General features: G+C 43.3%; 6 protein-coding genes and 1 non-coding gene across 7 annotated transcripts; 3 read left to right on the top strand and 4 right to left on the bottom strand.

Moving 5' to 3' along the window:
- Positions 1-2,404: 2,404 nt before the first annotated feature.
- Positions 2,405-3,408, top strand: BYT42DRAFT_597211 (uncharacterized protein). The gene is made up of 7 exons (XM_051570944.1): positions 2,405-2,442; positions 2,500-2,580; positions 2,640-2,696; positions 2,756-2,837; positions 2,896-3,008; positions 3,070-3,159; positions 3,220-3,408. Exons 1-7 carry the CDS (start codon positions 2,440-2,442, stop codon positions 3,274-3,276), a joined length of 483 nt encoding a protein of 160 aa, XP_051425811.1. The 5' UTR covers positions 2,405-2,439; the 3' UTR covers positions 3,277-3,408.
- Positions 3,409-3,814: 406 nt separating this feature from the next.
- Positions 3,815-3,896, bottom strand: BYT42DRAFT_t33. The gene has a single exon. It is a non-coding gene; the product is annotated as a tRNA-Ser (tRNA).
- A 3,697-nt stretch (positions 3,897-7,593) lies between these two features.
- On the bottom strand, positions 7,594-8,989 carry BYT42DRAFT_217253 (uncharacterized protein). Its single transcript, XM_051562577.1, has 3 exons — positions 8,095-8,989; positions 7,860-8,033; positions 7,594-7,797 (listed from the first exon to the last, which is right to left on the bottom strand). Exons 1-3 carry the CDS (start codon positions 8,773-8,775, stop codon positions 7,630-7,632), a joined length of 1,023 nt encoding a protein of 340 aa, XP_051425810.1. The 5' UTR covers positions 8,776-8,989; the 3' UTR covers positions 7,594-7,629.
- Positions 8,990-13,200: 4,211 nt separating this feature from the next.
- BYT42DRAFT_592172 (RlpA-like double-psi beta-barrel-protein domain-containing protein-containing protein) lies at positions 13,201-13,549 on the top strand (the record flags this gene model as incomplete). The annotated part of the gene is made up of 2 exons (XM_051570601.1): positions 13,201-13,390; positions 13,470-13,549. The coding sequence occupies 2 exons, from the start codon at positions 13,201-13,203 to the stop codon at positions 13,547-13,549; spliced, it is 270 nt and encodes an 89-aa protein (XP_051425809.1).
- Positions 13,550-14,313: 764 nt separating this feature from the next.
- On the bottom strand, positions 14,314-20,124 carry BYT42DRAFT_558554 (chitin synthase). Its single transcript, XM_051567009.1, has 5 exons — positions 19,681-20,124; positions 17,872-19,603; positions 17,682-17,787; positions 15,072-17,620; positions 14,314-14,963 (listed from the first exon to the last, which is right to left on the bottom strand). Exons 1-5 carry the CDS (start codon positions 20,001-20,003, stop codon positions 14,415-14,417), a joined length of 5,259 nt encoding a protein of 1,752 aa, XP_051425808.1. The 5' UTR covers positions 20,004-20,124; the 3' UTR covers positions 14,314-14,414.
- A 2,020-nt stretch (positions 20,125-22,144) lies between these two features.
- On the top strand, positions 22,145-23,569 carry BYT42DRAFT_611081 (mitochondrial carrier domain-containing protein; the record flags this gene model as incomplete). The annotated part of the gene is made up of 3 exons (XM_051571459.1): positions 22,145-22,331; positions 22,396-22,723; positions 22,789-23,569. 3 exons carry the CDS (start codon positions 22,145-22,147, stop codon positions 23,567-23,569), a joined length of 1,296 nt encoding a protein of 431 aa, XP_051425807.1.
- Positions 23,570-24,385: 816 nt separating this feature from the next.
- Positions 24,386-25,246, bottom strand: BYT42DRAFT_217059 (uncharacterized protein). Its single transcript, XM_051562576.1, has 2 exons — positions 24,931-25,246; positions 24,386-24,822 (listed from the first exon to the last, which is right to left on the bottom strand). The coding sequence occupies exons 1-2, from the start codon at positions 25,173-25,175 to the stop codon at positions 24,663-24,665; spliced, it is 405 nt and encodes a 134-aa protein (XP_051425806.1). The 5' UTR covers positions 25,176-25,246; the 3' UTR covers positions 24,386-24,662.
- Between the last annotated feature and the right edge of the window lie 12 nt (positions 25,247-25,258).

The raw sequence follows: 25,258 nt of genomic DNA, 5'->3' as shown, positions 1-25,258 counted from the left end.
ACGACCATTGGCATAATCGTTTATCCAATATAATGCAGAAAGCGGGCGCTTCTCGACAGCTTCATGAAGAGGAGATCAATTTTGCAACAACTGTAATAATAGTACAGGTATGATTTGTTATTATGCTACTGAGCGTTCAATTACGGGCAGCCGATGTTTATCATTCGTATCGTAGTCACCAAACCCTTCGATTCGGTGCATTTGACCAACAAGAGGATGACTCAGCTATTCCCGGTCAATAGCCATAATATTGATGTCTGTCGACACGGCTGTATGTTATTTACGGAGGATGGAGAGACAGCTTGTATCCATTGCTCAACGTCATGCTACGAGGGTAACGACAACAGCAATTTTACAACCAGCAGCCACGATGCGATACCTATCGTTGAGTGAACTTCTTGGAGCCATGTTAGTTAACGTTGTATCGCCGAATGTTCGAGGAAACGTACCACCGGCGAGTTGAAGATGAACTAACCGATTTCTTCGATGGTGAAATATTCCAAGAATATGAGGATTTATTCCCGGGGGTTTATGACATTGCTGTCGCCTTATACGTCGATAGATTTGCGCCGCTCCAACGCAGCCATATATGCATGACCATCGTTCAGCTTGTGGTATTGAACCTACCTAGATCAGAAAGGTAATGAAATGCTTTGAAGAATTTGGTTGACGATGGCCTAAAGAGCAGCAATGTGTCTATAGGTACAAGCTGAAGAACATGCTGTTAAGTAGCTGTGATTCCTGGGCCTCGGAAACCAAAGGATCTACATTCTTTCCTTGCACCATTGATCATAGAGCTAAGACAGCTGTCAATTGACGGCATGGTGTTGCGAATTGCAAACCATCCTGATATCAATCTGCATGTTCATTTAATGCTCGCGTCCGGTGACATCCCTGGTGTGGCCGACTTAATCTATCACAGCGGCCACAATTCGTTGTATGTGGATGTCGCATGTGTTACATACCATCAGTTTCGCTGCTGAGCCCCAAGGGATGAGGTCAAGGGCGTTATTTCCTGGATGTACCGAGCTTCATGAAGAGCGAAGCATTGAAGAATCTTGTAGCCTGGGCAAAATTGGTGGTCTACACAAGGTCTTGGCTTATGGAAAGGTGAAACAGCCTTTATTTCGAAGGACGGTCCACGGTAAAATCACTACCTAAACCTACTGTATCTAACAAAGCGACTGATCCGTGCTCTTAGACTCATGGCATATCCAAAGCGACTCCTTTCTCAACATTGGCCACAATCTATGGTGCACTATTTTTCGGACTGGATGAAACTGCATTTGCTTGGTCAGAATATTGCTCGGCAGATATGTGCAATCTTCAAGAGAGAACACTTTAATGCAGAAACACCGTCTGTATTGACTCCTCAGCAACAATGTGCAACCGGAAAAGCTATGACTGGATCAATACAGAGTTTGCCATTGGGCTTAGATGGTACAATGCGCGGTAATTTCCTTAGTTATATGAGGTGTATGCACGATAGATATACTAAAAATGACTGCTAGACGTTTTCTCAAGACCGAAAAGTGCAAGAGGCGTCGATTGGATTGATTTTCTACTCTTTGCCATACCGACACCCGTTCTCGAAAACTTGGAACTCAATGGGTGTACTTCGTTTTTACCCTTAATGAAACTTGTGTCCGCCTGTAGCATCGTCCTCTCATGGAATGTATCTGTAATAAAAATTTAGAATAATCCCGAAAAGATAGCGCTGACGAGTATGGAACTTCGAGACCAACGTTATAATGAAGATATATATGCTGCCCCACGACAAGAGTGCTGTTTATCTGATCTGCAAAGACTGGAAATGTATGATCCTGATTTGATACTCTCGAATCTTTTATGAGTCATCCAGGGAACTACATACCCCTAATCAGTTACCGTGTATAAGATGCTCTGCATTATATCTGTGGTAGAGTGTTGTCTTTAAAAGTCAAGTTACTGAAAAAAAAAAGGATAATGAGTAAACCTATCCGTGAGTTGATCGTGGCAGTGCTTTCGGCTGTATTTTGCATTGTGATATTACTCGCTATCTACCTGTGCAATTATTCTTCAGTTTTGAATTGGGCCTCGGTGATGAAAATGTGGTGCCGCTGCTTTGTATGGGAACGACGTAACTGCGGGAACCGTTGTGCAGCAAGACTGTATCCTAGAGTACGATGATGCATAGCTGGAAAAAAAATACTCTTCGGTAAAATAGATTGATACATTGGTCTTGAAATGCCCTTATCAAAAATTCAACGTACTGTATAACCAATGGTTTATGGAATTGATCAAGTGGAGGGAAATTCTTCCGGGACGATTCATCGTAGGTCGCGTTTCCTGGATAAACGAAAATGATTTCCGGAAAAAATGAATTAAGATTCCGCATCAAATTTTTGGATTCATTGACGCGCATGCTGCACAGATCCTACATCTTCAAGTTGAATTGCTATGGTATGCTTATGACAAATCATGCTTTTCTGGGATGGTTACTGATATATGATCCCGCAGAAATTGGGTCTCTATATCAAAGCTGATCTTGAGAACGTAACAGATCTCACTCCAGTCGATAATTACGAATGGCACTTCAAGGTAAGTTGAGAGTAAATGCGGTCTCAAATCAAGCTCCCGAATGACGAAATGGCGTTTAGGTTGAATGTGGAAGCTGTCACGAAGTTGATCAGTCCTGGATCTCATTTAACCGACAGGCAAGTTGCACTGTGATGATGCCTTGATTCGAACCACCGTATCGAATGATTTTGTATAGGATTCTTATGATATGTCTGGCTCACGAGGAACTGCAAACCTCGTCATGCGCTGCAAGTTCTGTAAACGCGAATCAACAGCCCGTAAGCTTTATCTAGGTACCGGTTGACTCATGCATATGACACTAATAGACCTGTCTAGAATTTGAACCGAATGCGAAAATTCAATCGTACCAGATCGAACAAAATGGAAAATTTCAAAAACTGGCCACATTCGATTGCCGCGGATTGGAGCTCGTTGATTTCTCTCCTAGAGTAAGTTGTCATGGATATGATGCGTTGCGGCAGTTCGATAACATGGAATTTTGATGCGTAGGATCCTTGGAGAGCAAAGGGTGCAGAATCGGGCACTCCTTTCGAGGATATTGATTTGTGCGAAGGCGAATGGGCCGAATACGATGAAAAGGTAAAGATGAAATATTTCCTTTGATAAAGCTACTCTTTGGTTAACGCCCGGTTGTCTTAGTCCAATGAACCTGTCGGGATTTCCAACATCGAAGTTCAGTTCAAGAAGGAAAAATAGATTGTATTAGAGGCACATTCGAAATTGTACACAAGGCAAACTGTAAATTGATGGCAGAAAGAACCTATTGTTGTACTTCCACCAAAGCCACATTGAGCATTACATGTTGGAGAATCTCTGTTCGAAAAATTGGCCTACAAGTGCTTGTCATATTCAATATTTATTGACGCAAGTGACTCTGAATAATTGAAGGTTATGGAAAATGAAAAAAAGAGCTACTACACAATGAAGCAGAACGATCAGATACCGCGTTATAGCGTTATAGCGTTATGACATTATCTTTCACTGTTCTCTAATTTCTCTGATTCCCTCCTTTCTCGCTACGACCGAAAACCATGAATGACATTCATCATCACACTGTTTTGCAGACGATAACCTACCGACGGCAGTGTGATCTTTAAACCTGGTAAAAAAAAAATTAGCTTTGCTTCAACATATCCCTACCAACCCATAAAGCTATGAGAAACTGCTCTTGCAAACAATTGCAAAAAGAAAATTCCAAGTTTCTGATCGACAAAAACAAAAAAGTAAAAGATGTCGTCACCAACAGGATTTGAACCTGTGCGGGCAGAGCCCATGTGATTTCTAGTCACACTCCTTAACCACTCGGACATAGTGACGTCGTTTTTTAGTTAAATTGGAGTTGCTAAACGGTGCAATACAAAATGTAAAAACGACACTACACATAATTAGCTGTTTTTACCGTTTTACCGGTAAAATTTAACAAAAATTTACCGGCGTTTTTACCGGTAAAAACTGCTTTGCATTGCCATGTTCTGGAGCTGCGATTGTGATTGGTCAATGTTTACCCCACCTATTCCCCCCCCCTTTTTTTAGTGTGCGTTTTTTTCTTCAGTATGGTGTCGTCGTCATGGATACTTGAGCTTATTTTTGGATATTGGCTTGCTTCCTAATTCAAATGCTTACTCAATGATGAATCAATCATATCATGCACTTGTCACTCATACCATCTTAATGGCTTATCAAAGACAGATCACCATCTCTTTTTTCGGTGTTTATTTTTGTTGTCCAAAAAATAAAAAAGCTTCTTTAACTTTTTCCCTCTATTTTGAAAGTCTTTACTTAATTATCGCTTCAATTAAGATGTCCGGCTCAATCTCTTACCAATACGGTCCTTGCCATTGCGCAAAGTGCACTAAGCTTGTCAAGGGCAAATTGTTTTTTGTGAAGCAGCAACCTCGCACTGTGCGTGAACATCTTGCTAACAGAGGCATTTCTCCTTTGCTCGCCAGTCAAGGTAAAAAAAATCATAGTGCTGCAAGAGACCTAGTAGTTTTATTTTATTTACCCCGTCGAAAACAGACAATGAACCTGAACCGGTGACAAACGATGACTTCAACATGGAGTACGAAATGGACGACGTCGTTATCACCAGTAACGTACCTTTTGACTCCGATGATGCTGTTTTCGGAGAGCTCGTTGTGGACGACGCAGGAGAGATCGTTGATTCCGAAAATCTGCCTACCGATGTCGACGGTTTCCTCGAATCTGGTGCCGATGATGACTATCTCCGGAATGAAGTCGTTTTGCAAGAGGAGGAAGAAGCAGTCGAATCCACAGTGAATCCCATGTACTTGCTCATCGCAGTATTTCTGGTGTTCTTTCAGCTGCGGTACACTTCTGAGTCGGCTATGGAACTGCTCATCCTTTTCCTGAACGCCTTGCTCGATTACTGTGGCGCTCCTTTTTGGCTTCCTGCAAAGGTGTCCACCCTTCGCAACCACATCCGCTCGTCAATGGAAGGTCAAGGAGTAATCAAGTTTGTCGTTTGCCCGTCTTGCCACCATACTACTCGCATGAGTCAGTATCGGTTGGACGAATTTGCTGATCCTGTCAATGATCTTTTGTGCAAATATCGTGACTTTCCGCAACGTCCTCCTTGCAATAACCGATTATTCAAACTCACGTCCGGAAACAAGGCTGCTCCCATCAAAGAGTATGCTTACAACTCAGTCAAAACGACCCTGGCGATGATGTTTGCGCGCGACGGCTTTCAACAAGCAATCAACGGGTGGAGGATCCGCAGAGGGGATACCGACGTGCTCTACGACGTCTATGACGGCCGGATGTGGCATGAAGTGAGAGACGTCGAGAATAACACCTTCGCGGATGATGAACGATCCATCCTGCTGACGTTAAACGTAGATTGGTTCCAAGAATTCGACACAGGTAAGCCTACAAGTTGGTGGACTAGATTTGGTTTATGTTCATAAACTTACAGGATTTGACACAGGTCGCATGCATTCTGTTGGTGCCATATATCTTGCAGTGAACAACCTCCCCCGGTCCCAACGATTCAAGCCAGAGAACGTGATCCTCGTCGGTGTGATCCCTGGGCCGCATGAGCCAAAGACGCATCAGATAAATCATTATCTGCGCCCACTCGTCGATGAATTGGAAGACCTGTATGTAGGTATTAGCATCAATCATGAGCGCATTCGTGCGGCGATCCTCATGGTTGCATGTGACATACCTGCAGCGCGAAAAGTTTCAGGCTTCACAGGTATGAGATCATTCAACATTCGTCCTAATGAAAAAAAAATCTGAAGTTTAATATATAGGTATCGGGTCATTTCGGGCTTGCTACAAATGCAAACGCTCATTCCCAGGTGTACCCGGTAACCACCTTCAACGCGATTTCTCGGGTTTCCTTGACGTTGATAGTTGGGAGAGAGGCAGCGCTGCAGAAAACAGGCAAGAGGCAAAACAGTGGAAGGCAGCCACCACCTTGCAGCAGCGTGCTTCTCAAGAGAAGCTGAACGGTGTCCGGTTTTCAGAATTGCATCGTCTGAAGTATTTGGATCTTGTCCGTTGTACGGTAGTTGATCCAATGCACAATCTGTATTCGGGCACCGCAAAGCGGTGTATGGGGCTTTGGAAGACGTCGCTGCAACCCCATACTGACCAGCTCATGCTGAACGACCGGGATTTCCAGGCGATGGCAGATCAGTTGGGCAGAATGCTTCTCCCTTCCGGCTACGATCTGCCAAGTGGCAAAGTCAACTCTGGGTGTGCCAACCTGACGTCTGACCAATGGCGCACATGGGTGCTAGTTTCTCCTTTTCTCTTGAAAGAGAAGCTGATCGGAGCCGACTTCACGATCTGGATGAAGTTTGTGAACGCGAACAGACTCCTTTCAAGACCAGCCATCGAACGTAGCAAGCTAGATGAAGCGCACGAACTGCTGCGTGATTTCTGCCATTCTTACCAGCAGCGTTACGGTACCGAAGAAATCACTCCCAACATGCATTTGCATATGCATTTGCGGGAAAGCATCTTGGACTTTGGCCCGGTCTACGCATTTTGGTTGTTTAGTTTTGAGAGACTGAACGGGTGTCTGAAAAGCTTTGCAACAAATAGCAAAGATGGCTTTGAGGTCACCATAATGCGCAAATACCAAGAGCAATATTATGGTAATTCTCCCCTATCTGCATTCGGTATTTTGAAATTAATGTGAAATTATAATTAGGTGATCAATTGCTGCATTCGGTTCGCGATGCCCTGGAGATCCACCCAATGTTTGGTAGAGCATTGCACGCCGTTCTTCCAAACATTGGTGCGGCAACCGCAAGTACCGCTACGAACGATGTCGCTGATGCGTACGAGTTCATCCAGTTGGCCCACCCTGAAAATGCTAATAGTGTTGTGGGGTATGAAGCTTTGCCTCAGTCAGTCATACTCTTCGGCATCGGCCAGTATGTCAAAATGGATCCCATGCATTACAGGTGCCTCTACAGCCACTACGAGCGCCTGCAGCTACCATTCCGCCCGGTGACCGATTCGGTCAACATTCATTTGAGAATGGTGATGGACCGGATTCAGAAGTACGCACGATCCCAAATCTTTGGCCAAGAGTTCAGAAGCCGCGAAGCTGCGAGAACGGGTCGGGGTCGTCACATCCAGGCGTATTTTAGTTCTGCCAATGGTGGATACTATCTGCGACCTGGAGAGGTGCAATATTATTTCCAACATGTCCAGCGATTACCAACGCATGATAGCACCGAAGACATCGAATTCAAACATACATTTGCTTTCGTGCGTTGGTATCAACCATACAATCCCACCTCCTTTGACAACCTTGGGCTTTCTGTTTGGCGACGCGATTTTGACGAGATGGATAATACGTGCATCCTCCCTGTGCATCGTATATATCAACCTGTGGCAGTCACTAGCTGGCTCGATAACAACGTCGTCATCATTCCTTTACTGCGAAAAGTCAACATGTAATATATTCCCTAAAGTAAGTGGTGTATGCCTTTGACTTTTCAGTTATTGCAGTGGATCGGTACTGAATACTTGCGTTGTTTTAGTTTCTTATAAAAAAAAACGTATTTATTGTCTTTTCGCCTCATCGGGAAGCTCCTCCAAAAGTTCTGCATCAACGTGCTGATCCACCAGCACATATTCTTTCGGAATACGCACTACTTTGACGCGTTTCTTCTGCTGCGTCAACTTGTCTTTTTCCGCGAGCTTTGAAAGCTCATCCAAAAAGGCATTTGCCTATGGAGATACATGTTATTCTTTGGGACGTTCATGCAAGTGGTTTAATCTGATTTGCTAACCTGAGGACTTCTCCAGTTGGGCCGAAGCACCTTTGTCTTCACGACGAAACCGTCTTCGTCCTTCACGTCCTCCTCGTCAGACATCAATCGCTTGTCGAGGAGCTTTCCAGCCCCAGGGAAAGATGTAGTTAGGCCTTCATTTGCCCTGAAGGCATTGAGCCGGGCCTGGCATTTCTACACAGGTACTCAGGTTAGTCATATTTTTTAATTTGATTGTATTGTTTCGAATACTAACGCGATCCCGTTTTTGCCGGGTAGCATTGGTGCGACTTTCGTTTTGGAGGTCTTCGGGGCTTTTTTTTGCCTTACTTCGCAGCCCATTCAGGTAACTGCGGCACTTTTGGTATACGAATTCGGGAGTCCAGTCAGGCTCCCTCTCGTCACTGGAAATGTTGGCGATGTAATCCTGCAAGGCCTTCACGACCTTCTTATTTGGCTTCTCAAAGACGAATTTATTCAAATCGAAGCAGAGGTTTGGGTCATTTGCAAAATTTGCTTCGTAGTGCTTACGAATAAGCCTCTGTTTGAAACGGTCAGTGATTCTTATCAGCAAATTGGATATATTATGTACACTGCTTACTCTCAGCTTATAATCAGCATGGTCGATGGTGACAGAGGAGCGTTTCTTTGGACGGTCTCCTTCTGCGACTAGTCGCTCAAGAACTGCCACACGCTGCTTCAATGCTGCTACGTCACTTGAATCCCGGGAGATTATCGGAAGAGCAGGCACTGGGTGCACACGCACTGGTCGGGAGGATTGCACTTGAGGGGGCCTACGTTCGTTTGACATGATGTTTTTAAAAGTACAAGTGAGTGATAAAGAGGTATGATTGATTTGACATGTTATTTTCTTACCCAATTCGAGAATTAGCTCGTTTCCCATTGCCAAATCTAGCGAACACGTCATCAGATACATGGTAGAATGTTACACGGTGAGTCATCTATTAAACAGGAATTGGAAAATCAACAACAATATCTGTCTTTCTCTGCTATCCTATTATTTTTGATAAGTCGTTGTATTGTACTTCTTTACTATACTTTTTATAGCTAAAATTATTCCACTTTTCTTGCAGTTTAGACATGAAGATAAAGCAGTTCAGGTAAGTTTTTCTGCAGATGTGTAATAAGACGTATATGGTTTTGACGGAGACAATGCTCATGTATCTCTTGACACGTCTAGAGTTTAAAGAAGATGGTATCCATGCCAAAATCATTTATCAAAGCGGCGGTATGCAATTTACAAGCTATAGTACTAGGTATGTAACAGCCGATACCAAAGTAAATGTGTAAATTTCTATGTTACTGAACATGTTCTTATGACATGTAGAATGAGCTATTGCAACGATGGTTTATCGCTATAAGGAGTTGCACTGTAAGTATTGTTTATGGCATCTTCTAACATACATAGAGATTAGTTCGCACCCTCAACTGCTGCCGAAATCAGCTATCATATCCATGGTCTCTTTCAAGCGCTCTGCTGATATTTGCCTTTGTAAGTTTGTCTGTCTTTTTATTCTTTACTAAGCAGCATCGCTGTATGTCTAAGGTAAGTTTAGAACACGTTCATAGCATTTTATACATATCCAATGTAGTATAGACAACCATTGAAGAGTTTACTATCATTTTCCGATTTATTACCAATAAATAAATAAAGAAAACAATTTACAAGCATCCAATAAGCAAAAATCCCCCAGTAATTGTATGAAAGCGATAACCTAAAGAGGTTCCGTATTTAGTCAATCAAAAGAGATCTTGAAGAATAAAGACGCCAATCAAAAGGTTCTTCAGATGGACCAAAGACCAATCAGAATGGTTTTCGTGGCTGTAAAGATGTCTTCAGAACCAATGAAGGAGGCACCCTGCTGTTCAAGATCTTGGAATTAGCCAATGAAAGAGAAGCGCATCTTGGTATATTCAATGTGTTTTTACCGGTAAAGAATCGGTAAAAACACGCTGACTTTATCGAGGATTTACCGGTAAAAATGGTGCGTCTTCAACGGTAAAAATTCGGTAAAAACGTGGTGACTTTACCGTTTACCGGTAAAAATTCCAAATTTTTAGCGGTAAAAAGCCGATAAAAACGGCTAATTATGTGTAGTGCGAAAATATATGGCGAACGGGAGTGTCCTAGGAAGAAAAAATGGCACAGTCAATTAGAGGATTTTTCAAGGCAGGTGTGTACGAAAAGAAGTGAAATGTTTTGAAGACGATTTAGTACGATTTGTAAGTAGCTGAATCTGACTGTGGAGAGAGCCCAGCTGTTGCAGTGGGAAAAATGATCACCAAAATTTAGTGACATCGGAGCTCAAGCACAGATGACCCCTTTTTTTAAAAAAAGTCCTACATATCGCGCAGCATCTTGATGGTTGCTACTTCATCTCTTGGTGTTTACTTCATCACAATCTGATATTAACTTATCAATAATTTTTTTCGTTCACCTAGTGATAGTCTTCATATGTTAAACAGAATTTTAATATAGTTGATTTTCAGTATTGAAAGTAACTACCCTCGAAGATCGATTCAAATAAACTAGTAAATAACTTACTACACATTTCAGCTAATTTTTGGATGCTTAGGATAGTGCACTTTTCATTTCTTATTCTTTTTTTCTTTAATTACACTATAATGGCTGAGACGATACAGGACAACGATCTGGTAGATTTTCTGAAGCACGCTGGATCCGATTTTTACTTGAAACGATAATCACTATGAAGCCCAACAAATCTTATGGAAACGTTTATCTTACTCCAGCGAGCAGCTAATTTTCAGTCATCCCCAGATCCCCTAGTTTCGACGACATTTTACGGTACATCCGTTTCGACGTATCATTTTAGAAAACTTCGCAAAATAATAGTCAGCAAAAAAAAAAAAAAAAAAAAAAAAAAAAAAATCTGGTGAATCTTCCGAGTTCTCTCAACTATCTTTAGTGTGTCCGTTATTGATTCATTCAAACGCGGCCGATTTTGAGATTTTGCCCTGGTGTGGGACTCATCTATGTGATACTCAACATAATTGTATGCCAAGTGTAGTGGCGAAGTGCCAACAATGACGAGCCACATGGAAACAATTCAGCCAAAAATCTCTTTAACTCATCCCAAGAAGCTATAGTAGCCAGTGGAAGGAGAGGCAAGGTGGAAAATTGGTGAGGAAAAAGGCATAGGCCAAGAAATAATACAGTAGTAATGCGGATTTAGTGGGAGCTCGACAGACACATAAAATTTCATAGTGGATTTCATTTTCTTTACGGCAGTGCGTGCGACTAACGTAAAGAATACCCTATTGCAACCGTACTTTTCATATATCCTTGTGATTTTGGGAACTGCAAAAATAGGCTGGCGATCGGTTTCGCTTTATTAGCCAATGTGTATGCAGATTTTTGCTAGATGCTTGTCGAATCTCTTATTGCTCAACGCTATTCATTTTTTAGAAACGGAGCCATCACCCAACTAGGCTGCAAGCGATGGTTGGCCGCTGCTCCTTCATATGTTTTCGTAAACCGTTTTTAAATCTGATGAAAAAATGTCTTGATTATTTGTCGTTTTCGCGTATATTCACTGTTACTTTGAGAGATGCGATGGTATGGGTTCTGTTATTATACTTTTCTAGTCTTCGCGATGCAAAGAAGTCGAAATACACTTCAAGATGACCAGTGCTGTCGGGCTTGTTAGTTACGCACTTTTTTTCCAAGAACGCTGATAGAGTAGATACTGGAAACGTTTTCATCGACTAGGAGAACTTTCTAATGGATCCTCATTTTTGGATAACAGAGCAAAGCCAAATATGAGAATAAGGAGGCTCATGGGATGTTATAAATGGCAGAAACCAAAACAACGAGATATGACCGGTTTTGTTATTTTGAGATCGTTCTGGGTAATTGCAAGTCTTAAAGACGCCGGAAACAACATGCCATATCCGTAATAATAAATAGAGAAATCGGAAGTTCTAGAAATCAAGGACTGAATTTGACATGGTTGTGCCTGGAACCATAAAGGGCTGATCACCGAAAGCTGAGTACCAATCAGGTAGCGACCGTCCCGTTTCAACCGTTCGCGAAACTGTATATTACAAAGGTAAAAAGCTTGTATTAAATGGCAAGTAACTCAATGCAACTCGGTGATTACCTTGTAATGATATTGGTATGGATTTATGCATAGTAACGGATCTTTTCGTCTCCTCGGGATACAGAAACCAGTCAGGTGATGCCAATTGAATGGTAGACTGATTATATCATGAGACCAACACCGTAGGAAGAACGGGCTGACATCCGCTATTGACAGACTTTGTTACTACTATGGAGAGATAAAAGCAACAAATAACCGTTCATATAGCGTCATGAATGGTTATAAAACTCCAATTGCACAAATGACGTTGGGTTTTCCGTCTGCTGCAAAGCCAAAAGGTCAGGAAACCATTTTCGCCGTTCCAAATTGATGTTTGCAAGAATCATCAGAAGATGTATGGTGGCACAGCGTAAATTAAAAAATAATCAAAGATCTATTGAAACCCAATTTCTGCGAATTTTACATAAAAAGGTGGATGGTAGAAGAGACAGAAACCAACTTAACCTCTTCTTCACCAACGCAGTCCAGCGTTCCCTTCCATCCTTTACTAACCCCCCTTCCTTTCATTTTCTTTTCGAATGAAACACCTCTTCCTTCTCCTTGTATTAGCCCTGGTGGCTACCTGGTGCACAGTCCAAGCCTCCCCCCTTCCTGAATCCTTCCACTTGCAAAAGCGATGCCATAAACCTGCCCACGCTTCGAGACCTCCTCATGCTCACAAAAACCGAGAAACGGATGAGGATGATAAAAAGCATAATAAATCAGTTGCTGGTGCAATTCAACGTCCCAGCCACAGTGATAAATCTGCTCAGTCCTCTTCCCCCAGCAAGTCTCGATCCGTGCATCACTCGTCTCATAAGTCTACCCCTGTCCCTACGCCTTCAAAGTCTTCCCACAAAAAATCTTCGACAAAGACAAAGCCCACGACCACAGTGACAGTGAGAGTGACTCCCCGACCTACAGTCACTGGAAATAGCAAACCGAAAACGTCGAATTCTTCCACCAAAGACAAGGCTACAGAAACGTCTAAGACAAATCCCAAGCCCGACTCCAAGCCCAAGTCCAAATCAAAGACTGAATCCAAGTCAAAGAGCGAATCCAAGAAGTCTACGACTACAGTTGCTACACCCCGTCCCACCACTGTCCGCAAGTCTACCACTACGACCACTACTACGACCACTACCACTACCACGACAACCAAGGCCAAAGCCACCCCTACTGGTTCAAGCGAAAGTGGCGGATTTACCGAGAGCGGTGACGGTACATGGTACACACCGGGCATGGGATCTTGTGGCTGGGAAAATAGTGCTTCCGATTTGATCGCGGCTCTCAACCATATTCAGATGAACAATGGCGCCAATCCGAACAACAACCCCAACTGCGGTCGCCATATCTTGATCGACGGTCCCGATGGTCAAGTTAAAGTTGAAATTGTCGATACTTGCCCTGGATGTGAAAGCGGCAGTGTTGGTAAGTCTATTGTCTATTCGATTTCATAACAAAAAAAAATCGTATAATAACTTTTGGGAATTTCTATTTTCATTTTAAGATTTGAGTCCCGCCGCATTCACCCACATTGCTTCCTTGGGTGATGGTCGAGTTCCCATCAAATGGAAATGGGTTGATTAAAAGTCTGACAGTTAGAATTTGGTTATAAAATACAAGTCATTGAGTCTTTTTGGTCCTTTTACCATTTAAACTTGTGCCCCTTTTTTTTTCAGACCATTTTAGACCAGGGTCCAGCGGTTGCAACCATTTAAAATTTGAAAGATTACACCGATTATCATAATATAAAAGCCGCCGCCTGGGTCCGGAAACTTTTTGTAACCTACAATAGGGGAAGAGAATTTTTAGCTGGAAAAGGAAGAAACACAAGCTATGACTCCTAAGGCAACTATTAGATGCAACCGGGTTGCGAGTTGTCATGAATGGTATAGATCCATGACAACAAACGAAACAATTATGTATAAAATGAGCTAAAGACACGTGGCATTTTCGGTGACACAAGGGAAATAAGCACGCGCTAGGACCTCTCCGTTTTTAGTTGCTTCTATACAATAGATTCTAAATTTTTTCCTCGATTCCGAATTCTGTAAAGCGTACATTGTGCCTTGCACGACATTACATGATGTGGAAACCAAAGCTTTGTGTTTCTTTTTGCGTCATGTTTATGCATTTCCCAAGGGAAAATTAATACGTTTGATCCGTTCCAAGAGTTTGCTTTGACTTTACGAATCCTTGAAAATAGAATGGCGTGCTCTAGTCTTTGCCAATACACGTTGTCGGTCATTCTATTGGTGCGACAATCTCATAGCACGCTGGTATGGACCTTTGCTCTAAACAAATGGCATACTGGTTTGTGGACATTTTGCATAGATGAGTTTCCATTATAGGGTCTTTTATCGGTTTTTATTACCGCATTCTATGTATGATATGTGAGGAAGGTGACATTACATGCAAGCAAAAAATGAAATACAAAAAAAAAGGAAAATTATTATAACCGCTCTGCTAATGACTGTTCAATACATTTGTTGATAAACGCGCGTTTGGAGCTCATATCTACGCCAAACACCTCGGATAATGCGTCGCGTACTTGTTTCTTGGTCAGTTGCATCAAATCGTGCTGATCCAGTATCCTCTCGATTTCTTGAATGATAGCCACATCGGTGGGTCCATTATAGATGGCGGCGGGTGGAGTTGATCCATACATGGAAGGGGTATGACTGTAAGTGGAGAAATCATCTCCCACCTCTGAATCTGTTTCTCTTTGGCAGCTACAGCCGGATCCTTCCGTGTGCTTTGAGCAACAAGAGCTTTTCTCTTCCCATGTTTCATGTTCGGACCACCGTTTCATTGGAATGGAGGCAGGATCAAACACACCTTCTTCAGGACCGACCGCTTTCTTTTGTCCTTTTTCACCCACCACAATACGTGTGTTGCCCCACGAGAAATCGTCAAAATGCCAGAAAGCATAGATTGGGATGGCAAAAGAAAACACCGGAATGGCCAGAATATACACGATCATCCATCCGACATGTTCCCACTGTAAAATTAACGGAACAGGAAAGAAAAATAAAAATAAACAGTGTAAGTAAGTTTTTTTTTTTCTTTGCATCTCTTTTTCCTTATTTCTCGCTATCAAAAAATTTACCTTGCGCCGCAGAATAAAAATGATTGCCTGCAATCCATAGACACCGGCGAGTGTGATAATTGACATAAGCGGGACCTGGCTTGTATTGGTGCATAATTGATAGACCAGGTAACCGAGATAGCATACAACGGCAGGCATCACTAGGGTGCTCAGCAAGTCGAGCATGACTACGAATCTCATAGAGAAACAGCAAAAACCGCACAGTGAAGGCAGAAACATGAGTTCACCAAGATTATGCACAGTGGAATTGATCCATCGTCGACGCTGTGATAACAGCACGGGCCATCGATCAGGGGCATTCGTCATACAAGCAGCATCTGGAGTGAATTTGGTTTTGAAATTGGGGAAATGTTTCAAGATAAGGGTGGTAAGGTACCGATCTTCTCCCAGATGTAACAGATTCTTCTTGTGCAATGTATCAACATGGTTTTCCGCGTAATCCTTGATAACTTGATTGCTTGCTAGCAGGGGTTGATTGCGAGTTGTTGATCGAATGCGATACATACAGAAACATCCGGGAAGGCAGGTGACCGATCCAAAGAGTGATTCGAAAGCCTTTGCAAGATGATGCGAAATATAGTATTCATACACCTGGATCATGGTGACCCAGGTATCTTTTTCATTGGATAGCATTGTTTCTCCGCACAGACCGACGATCTTTGTATCATTGACAAAGCAGGCCACCATATGATTCAACGAGTCCGGCAATACTTCGGTATCAGCATCGACCATGAGCACAAATTCGTAAAAACTGGGATTCACACCAATGACATTTTTCAGCTGATGATGGATTTCCAGTTCCAGTGGGGCCATGGGAGCATCAAAGTGAACTTTATTGAGAAATCGCATGAGGACCATCTGCGAGTCACGTTTGCCTCGGTTGCCAGGTTTCTGTCGTTCATCCGGTGTGCCAACTTTTACTACGACGATATACGGTACAACATGGCCGGAACATTCGTATAATCCAGAGTATACCTTCCCCATATTATGCTGCTTCTTGCCTTCTCCGAGACTCAGGAAAGACATGGGCTCGGGATCCATATTGGGATCGACGCCGAGAATATCGAGCACAATACGAGGGGTTGATCGGTCATTTCCACTTCCGACAATCATGCCATCGGCGATCAGGAACAGCAATTTGCGTTTATCGTCGTATTTGAGAACGGTGAGGGAATCGATCGTTTTACGTAAAGATTCTTCACCTTCCGTATAGCATGGTACTTGGCACACGATGAATTTATCATATTCTTCCAAAGCATGCGAACTTGCGAGTCGAAGAGCGGCCAAAAACTTGAACAGGATAACGCTGCATAAAAACCCGGTAATGAGCAGTAAAAGATACTCTGAAAACTGGCATTGCAGCGAATTACGCGTATCGACCTTGCCAACCAAAAACAAATTTCGCAGACATGTCAATTGGCGATCGCGGGTTGGTTTATCCATGGGTAAAGCATCGAAATGAGCCGAAATATCGGTGCCTGCCAGCTGTCGAAATAGCTCTGTGATCGAATTATCGATGAAATCCATATCAATATTAGCCGGTACTGTATGGCCAACAGGAGCTCGGGCAAATCGTCCGCCCATCATGTACGAAGTGAGATCGTACACGTTATTGTGAAGAATGGCCCAGCGTCGTTCCGTGTTGATGCCACCAATTTGCGTTGCATGATTGGCCTGATTCTGGATGTCGACAGGATCATAACCCATAAAGCCGAGACGGTAGTTTTTTCGCAGGTACACCATTTGTTCGAAATACCAATCGGGTCTGTAATCGTCTCTGAAGTAGCGGAAATCATGGTAACCGGAATTGGAATCCGTGATGTTGATATGTGTTTCCAAGGTTACTTCTGGCGGGACGGTGCCATGGATACCGTCACACACAGCTGAAATCTGCACAGGGAATAGATCACTGGCATCTTGTCCAGCATACTGATACAGTGCTCCCGTTGGAATGACTTCTGAAGCCCAGTGGCGCGGAGCAAACGAGGTAAGATCGAACACCTCGCCACGAATGGTTATGTAAGCATTGTCTTTGTTACTCTTGGCCTGCAGTTCGGATTGCGTAAACAGGTCTTGATGCGGACAAACGAGCTGTCCGAAGAAGGCAATGAACCAAACCATGGCAGCACACAGAAGAAAGATGAGAACACATAGTGTCACCTTTTCACGCCAGGCGAGACGAATATCGGCACGGCGCATACCGGCGCAAAAACTCAGGACAGGACTCGGGATCCACCAAGTGGACATCCAGGTCATTGCTAGCCAGATCTTGCGAGAAGGGGTTGTTTTTCTTTTCGGTTCTGGCGGTGGTGGCAGCACCACAGGTTTAGGCATCGGCTCCTGAGAACCAGAGAGATCGGTCAAGCTCGCTTTGGAACTACTGGACCCGTAAAGCTGGGATGTACATATGGACTCCGTTTCTGTAAAGCAATGGGTATGTTGATCAAAGCATTCGTCACTGTAGACCGACCCGGTTTCTGTGATGGACTGTTCGAAACAGGAGACTGCCTGTGAACATGGTAGACCTCGGCTCGCCAAATCGTCTTCTTCTAGAATAATGAAAGGAAATGAATATGCAATTGAGAAAAAGTCGTTGTTGTGAATCCATACCAAAGGGAATGCCTTTGGCCGCGCATCTTGCTCGTCGTTGTTCCCTTTTCTCCAAAGCTCGAAGGTTGTTTTCGAGAATACACCAAACCGCATCGCGAATATGGACCTGCCAAGAGCATTTGTACATGAAAATTAGGACATGACTCTTGCATACAGTTAACAAAAGAATGGGTCAAGAGAGCCACAATACCTTTTCTTCGTCCAGGATAACCATCGAGTCGTCCCATTCCATCCAGTGCAGAAATGTTCGACATTGGACCTGAGGGTCTGCGTCTGTATCGATATCTTCCGCCCTAATAAGCTCGGCGTAACGGGTGCAGAAAGTGCTGAAGTCTATCTGGAAGGCATACTCGTGTTTAAAATGCTGCACAAGTTCGAGCACGTTGAAAGCTCGGATTTGGGCAGCAATTTTCTTGGTATCGCATGACGCTGGCAACAGCAAGTCGTTTGGTTTCAAGCAAATGACCCACCAAATCCTGGTTTCTGCCAGTGTGGCAAGGAGGTCGTCGATGGCCTCAGAAACCTGTCCTGCTTTGCTTGCAGCTTGCTGAACGAGGGGTTTGGATTTCCTTTTCACTGAGGGAGATCGACGGGGTTTGGAAGATTGCTGTGCAGCCACGATTGCCTCGCTTTTGGGGTGAGATTGGGTGGCAATGCTGCTTTGACTAAACAGCTTTGTCACCAAGCCATTGCTAGGCTGTTCACCATCATAGCCTCCACGGAAAAGAGATACAAAATCGGCATTGAGGACATCGGTCGTGTGAAATTCGGACGTCGTATAGGAGACGGGCCCGGTGAAATGCTGGATGGTGAATAGTCCAGATCGTTTGCTGGCGTGAATGCAAGGATTTTTATGGTTGGTCGCTAAAAATTCTTCAATGGTCGGCGGTGGTTTGGACTCGGTATCGGCTTCGGCACTGAGAACAGCTAATAAGCCCTGCTTCGAGGTCAAAAGTTGGACGCACTCCTGATTGTCCCGATAAGTCAGTTTGGAATGATTTGCAGTAGGCGTGTCAAAAGCGGATCGTAAAATGAAGGAGTGCAGTAATTCGTTACTAAAGTTGACCCAGAATCGATCGATGGAAGCCGTCGAAGTCGATTCTGCTCCAGGAAAATCAATGATACCGATAAAGTTCTGATAGGTTGATTTGCAGAGCTTTTTGTTGAGCATTTCCACGATCCAAGCGAAAAGAAGGGAGTACAGTGCTTCACACAAATGATTTCGTTGTATGGCCGCCTGTTCTGCGTTGAGAAAGATTGTGGTCAAGTCCCGTTTAATGAGCTTGGTCTGATAAGTGAGCACGGTTTCCAAGGCTTTGGGTTCCACACCGAGTAATTCAGCCGCACTGTCAAGAGACTGACTGTTTTTGACAGTAGCGGAGTCTTGCTGGTTGTTTGGTTCATCCACAAATTGAAGGCAGTTCAAATGTAATATAGCGGCAAGAATCTGTGTAATGTGAAGCCAGCTGCTTTTATGGATCCCCAATGATTTCATCAGACTCCGTAGTTCGAGATACTTTTCGGTATCTTCTTCGACCATAGCGCCATTGTTCTTCTTTGTGAGTTGTTGAAGTCGTAAGGCAGCTTTTTCCTCCGAAGTGGTGCCATGCAGCATGTAATTGAATACGTGGAAATTGCGTTCTTCTGCATTGGTATTGGCAACACGAGATTTCTCGAGCATGTAATCGAGAATTTTTGCACCTGTCATTCGTCCCCGTTCATTAAACTGTAATTCCAAGTACTTTCCAAATCGAGACGCATTATCGTTGATAAGAGTCTTTGCATGACCGAACGCTTCCAAGACAGTGTAGGCTTTCTGGACCAAATCCTGGATTTTCGACGATTTTCGATGACCGCTCAATGTGACCAAGTGGTAAATCGCCCACTGATGCATCTCCGATTTACTGCTACCACAAACACCACTGCAATATCAACTGCATCAATAACACCATCCTACGGAATGAGCGCAGCTTTTTTTTTCTTTCGAGCAAACATTTACCTGAGCATGATGGACTGATCCTGACCAGTGCGACGCATGTGGAAGTAAGCCTGATTAACATGCTGAAAAATATGCGGATCCAGTCGGGGCGTGTCGCTTGTGTCTTTGTACTCGGCGAGATATCGCTGGCTTTGTTCCTCGATGGTGGAACGGACATCTTTGAAAGGGTTGATGCATAAAAGGATGGAACTGCCGAGTCGCGTAAATATTTTATCTTGCTGGAACCTTGCTCGAAGAGTGCTTAGAATCTCCTCCTCAGTGACATTCACAATATCAACGAGATCGCTATGCATTGCTGTAACAGAGGACTTGGGATTTGTCATGGTGGATTCTAGCCGGATTTAATTAAGCATACAGCAAAAAGCACAGGAAACAGTGTTGTACAATAAAGGAAAGTAAGATGGGAAAAAATGTCAAGTACGAAACTGTAGGATCGAGTAGAACAAAAAAAAAAAAAAGGTAAAAGAAAAACGAACAAGAAGGATGGCGAAAGAAAGAACAGTGCTTTCTGTGGGCAATAGCAATCAATAAGCCCCTTGCGCAGTGTGTTTATACCTCCCTGGTGAAAGACGAACCCCTTTTCTCCATAGTAACAGTATCTCCCTACGACAGAAAAAAAAAGAAAAAAAAGCCGACTGAACTTACAGATTCATCTAAACGCAGATGATGCTGCATAATCTTCAAAGTAGACGAATTGGTGTCTTAGGTGCTTTCTACTGATGTTGTTTCATGAACTTAACCGAGCATGTTGAGGGAAAAAACCCGGATTCCCAAACAATCAAAATTTTTCGTCACTCTCGCTTCAATTTTCGACAAAAGTGAAAAGCTGGTTACAAGACCAGCTAAATCGATAATCCTTTAATAAACACCAATATCTTTTCCTTACCACTGGCAAATCTCACCTTTTTAAACAGCAAAAAAGATTCGCGCCCCCACATTACAAACCTTCGATGGGACAATAAGAACGACAGTAGATGACGGTGACTGAGTCATGAATCGGTACCTTGCAATACGAAAAATCAATTGCAAGGGCGCTATATCTATTCGCTTCTTTCCAAGGCGTGTGATCCATTGAGAATTTCAGATTCAGCAAACCAAGTCGTAGTACGTTCCTAATTTAGGACAATGAGCAATCGGCATTATGCCGTTACAACGAGTATGTTTGAATTACTATATTTAGGTTTTCATTTCATATTTGTCAGAGAAAGGATTAATGAGCGAATTTACTGATTGCAAGATACAAATTTATACTCTATTGTATTAGACATCAGAAGCCACCAGAGAAGGGTGATATTCGCTACGGAGCCTATTCTCGATGTTCTAAAAACGGTTCGTGCACTGAAAACATTTTCACTTGTATAAATGATAGTTTACAGGTAAATACCTGCCTTATACAGTACATTTAATTTTTCAATCTTTCTGTCTCTTGTTTTAAATGATCATCATTGCATCAACATTATGGTTAATATAATTACGATTCACTAAGGAAGCACCTGACAATGTGTTAGTGGCATCTCAACTTTCAAGTAACAGGTGTGCTTCCGAACCTGCTCTCAGACAGGCAAACCGTCCTCCCATTACAGATTATGTATATTGGATTGTATAGTTTGTGCATTGGCAGTGCATGATCAATCGTCTCAAAAAGGCAACCAAAGCAGATGACAGCTGATGCAGAGTAATACGCACGAAACATGTGAGTGTGAATCCGAATAGGTGATGAGAGGGAGTGTTGTGTTGTTACGGTTTAAAAGAAGGATATTTTTCGATGTTTGCTGATTTTAGCGCAGCTATTGCATACCTTGAATCTGTGATTTTATAGTAGTTCCACTCCGCTATTTCACAAAGCACCAGCTTCACTCAGTAGCAACTTTATTCGACGACGCCTTGACATGATCATTATTATGGTTTTAGGAATAGAGTGACCGTACTAAACTAAAAGTGGGCATGGAATGGCCTAAGAAAATAATGGGGACATGATTACCTAAAATGCGATCGAGGGAACAATTCTGGAAAAATGATCACTTGGCAATCGAGATTATGCAATAGAGACAAAGTAGTCAGACAATAGGAATCCAGTAATTGGAAGACCGAATAAGTGACAGAGGGAGTTTGGTTATTTTTGACTCTACACAAAGTTCGCATTCATTGTGTGCAAGACGTTAAACAACTCTAGCAAAGTACATGTGCGTATCGGTAAAAATAATGTAAACGAAAGAAAGGAGCCGCTTTCAACCCAACTCAATGCAATGTCACAAGAGGGAATAGAATTTGGCATAGCATTAAGGAGACATTTTGCAGGTAAAAATTCTGCTCCGACGTCAGCCGTTATTCCTTGTGCGGACCACACTTGTATAGTTGTCTTCATTTCACCTCTGTGTCCTTTTTTAAAGCACCGACCATTTTCTTTGCCACTTTCCGTGTGACTGAGATCATTTGATTTTTCCTCCTGCATTGTCAAAGAAATATGACACTGACTGCCTACTTGGGATTACTGTCATTGGGTAGCACCACCGAGAGCCAAACTGGGGCTGAAGGTGAACAAGCCGGACAGGACGTTTGTCATTTAAGAGCAATGTCCCGAGCGGTCAGACGGGCGGAAATCGATGTCGTGTCTACAGTTGCTCATCACAGTACCCCTTGGATGGCCAAAGGTAATTTTTGTTTTTGGTTTGGTTTATAGCAACAAAGTACATTGACTGATTCCTCCAAGTATAGAAGCCAAAGAGAATGCGGCTGGAGTCACACTTGCCATCGGTACGATGGTGGCCAATTATACTTTATGCTTTCCAGTGGTCGTAGCGAGGCATCGTTTGCAGTCGTTTCCTCATCGCGATTGGCGTAGAGACAATCCGTGGTCATGTGCTCAATCACTATGGCGGTTATACAAAACGTCTGGATTCCGGGCGCTTTATCCTGGATTTGGCCTTGGTTTGTGCGGTCAGGCACTCAGTGCCGGTTATGAATCGCTGGTCAATGATATGATGCGCAAAATACGTCCAGTTCGATTATCGCTACGATTAATGACGTTGGCGCTTGGCAGATTGTAAGCCGTTCACAGTGAATTTCATAATGGATGGAACTTTCTAATAACACCATATATCACTTTAGATTGACATTGGCAGTGCATATACCGCTTTATCCGCTGTATCGTAATGCTCTGATACTTCGAGTACAAACATATTCCGTCAACAAGTGCATCACCAATTACAAAACCTTTTTACAATTTTATTTCCGCGATCTGGCTCGATTTATACCTTGGCGAAAAAGTCATCTGCATTATTCACTCCCTCTATCCTCGACGTTCGTGCCCTCCTGCCTTCTCAACATTGTCACGGAAAGGATGCTAATGCATCTGTACAAGTACATTTATCGACACTTTACAAGCGATCTTCATACAGAAAGCAAAAAAGACAAAAATTCCGAAGTGCAGGGAACGAGCGATACGGACGAACCAAACCTGGGACGAAGTAGACGATCCATGGAGGAAGAACACGGCATGTTGCACACATTTTATCCGGAACTCGCATGCGGTGTCGTGAGTAGCATTATCGTTCGTGCTCTCAGCTACCCAGTGGACACAGTTCTGTTCAGGCTTTTATTACAAGACAGTGGAGTTCATTCAATCAATACGACTTATAGAGGGTTCTTTGACTGCATACGGCGAACTTGGCTAGACGAAGGTGGATGGCGAGCATTTTATCCAGGCTGGGGTGCAGGCGTACTGGAGCTGTTTGTCGGCTATGCGATTTTGGAGTTGTCTTGGTGGACTTATCGTGCTGTGGACTGGAATATGCGATCGTCCGCAGGTTCTGATATTCTCACCGTTGGAAAAGCCCGTCGTTTAAATGAGCGGTTCAATTCTTCTGGGGTAGATCAATCGTCTCTATGAATAAATGATGCATGTTTTCATGTTGTCCGCAGCGCTTACCAGCAAGAAAAAGTCAGGTGTACCATAGATCACAGCAGTATAAAGTTTCTTTCCAACCACCTCAAGGTAACCGTGCTAATTGCAGAAGCGAACTGTCTTCTTCACGACTTGTTTTGTGACTGTCGCTTGCCGGTAAAACTACGAATGCGTTCAGTATCATTTTCATTTGCTGCCGGTCATAGCCGGTCTCGCTGAGTCCATGGAGGCCCAACATTATTTGGGGTCCCGTACATAGTGGGTGTAGAAAATTTTAATTCCGTGCGTTAAAGGGAGTGGGTAACTCGCCTCGGTCAATGGATCGCGTTCTTAAAGATACAAAGATTCGGCGTTATCCGACTCGATGGATATCGGCAGTAACAGTTTTTATTCATGATTCTCAAGTCGATTAATCTCATTTGCAGCTAACGCGGATAAGCGACGGTAGGGAAATATGAAAGCTGGACTGGCCAAGGAAGACAGATGACACCGCAAGTGGATAATGGAAAACACTCATGAACAATTTAAGAGACGAGAAAAAGGCGGAGAATTACTGGTCTGTGTATTTCGGATCTCACGGATCTGGCAATCGTGTCAAACTCCAAACCTGACTAACACTGATCTGGTCTCCATGGCTAAAAAGGTACGGAAGGTTGTGAAACAGAGTACATGAATGAGACAAAGATCATTTACAACATCAGCTTAGCAACGCTCTGTAGGGTGAAGAACGTCCATCACTTGAAATTCTTGGTCTTTTTATATAGCCGTACCGAGCACGATTTTCTCTTCTTGAGGAAGGGAATTTAGATTTTCAGCCCTTATGGGATTTTTTTTTCAATCACGCTACGCGGGCATTTTCTAAAATGGTGGTTGACGAAATTGTAAATTCTCACTTTTTATATGTACCATCAAAAAAATGTAAGTCTATGCAACACAACCGGGTTTATTTCTGATTCTTAACGATGACGGGGTTCTTCTTTTCGTGGATTTGAGGTTGACCTTCTGGTGAGCCAGGAATGTTCTTCTCCAGACCCTTTATAATTGACGTGTTGCAAATCCATTAGCTGATCAATATCTCTTAACACGTCAGAATATTAATACGTACCAATTTTTCGAAAACGCAGGTATTGAAGGTCTTTTCAGGCTTACGACAAGCATAGAATTCCTGATTGTTGTTTTCTAAGCATTGCCAATGAGCGTCAAATTCCTTGCCACAGTTTTCTCGAAGTTTGCGAATACTGTTGATTTTTGTTTTTGGTTTTTTTTTGCGGGAGAAAATAAAGTAAGATTTAAGAAAGTCGGCGTTAATGGCGGTTAGGAGAACAGGTCCGTCGCAGAGAACTTACAGGTCAATGGCGCAACGAGTGGCTTTTCTACCCTCCTTGAGACAATGTTCAGGATCGTTATTTTCGTTTTTGCAGAGCATAAAATCGTCATTGTAAGGTTTGCAGTAGGCACCGATGAAGAAGGATGCGCTCTTCAATGGGGCGGAAGTGGCGCCCACTTCATCGACCTTGGGAACAGAGCCGGGCAAAGGCGTGGGATCGACAAACTTTGTGTGAGTGAACGTAGCTTCCTGTTGAGCAGACATGGCTGATTCGTCGAGGACACAAGTGAGCGAAAAGGTGTTGAATAGTTTTTTTTCAGGGCCCTCAAACCCGCCGCCCTCTGTGT

The sequence above is a fragment of the Radiomyces spectabilis genome, assembly GCF_025331425.1.
Source record: "Radiomyces spectabilis strain NRRL 2753 chromosome Unknown BYT42scaffold_3, whole genome shotgun sequence".
NCBI lineage: Eukaryota > Fungi > Mucoromycota > Mucoromycetes > Mucorales > Radiomycetaceae > Radiomyces > Radiomyces spectabilis.
The sequence above is the reverse complement of the archived record's forward strand: the minus strand, read 5'-3'. Positions and strand labels throughout refer to the sequence as shown.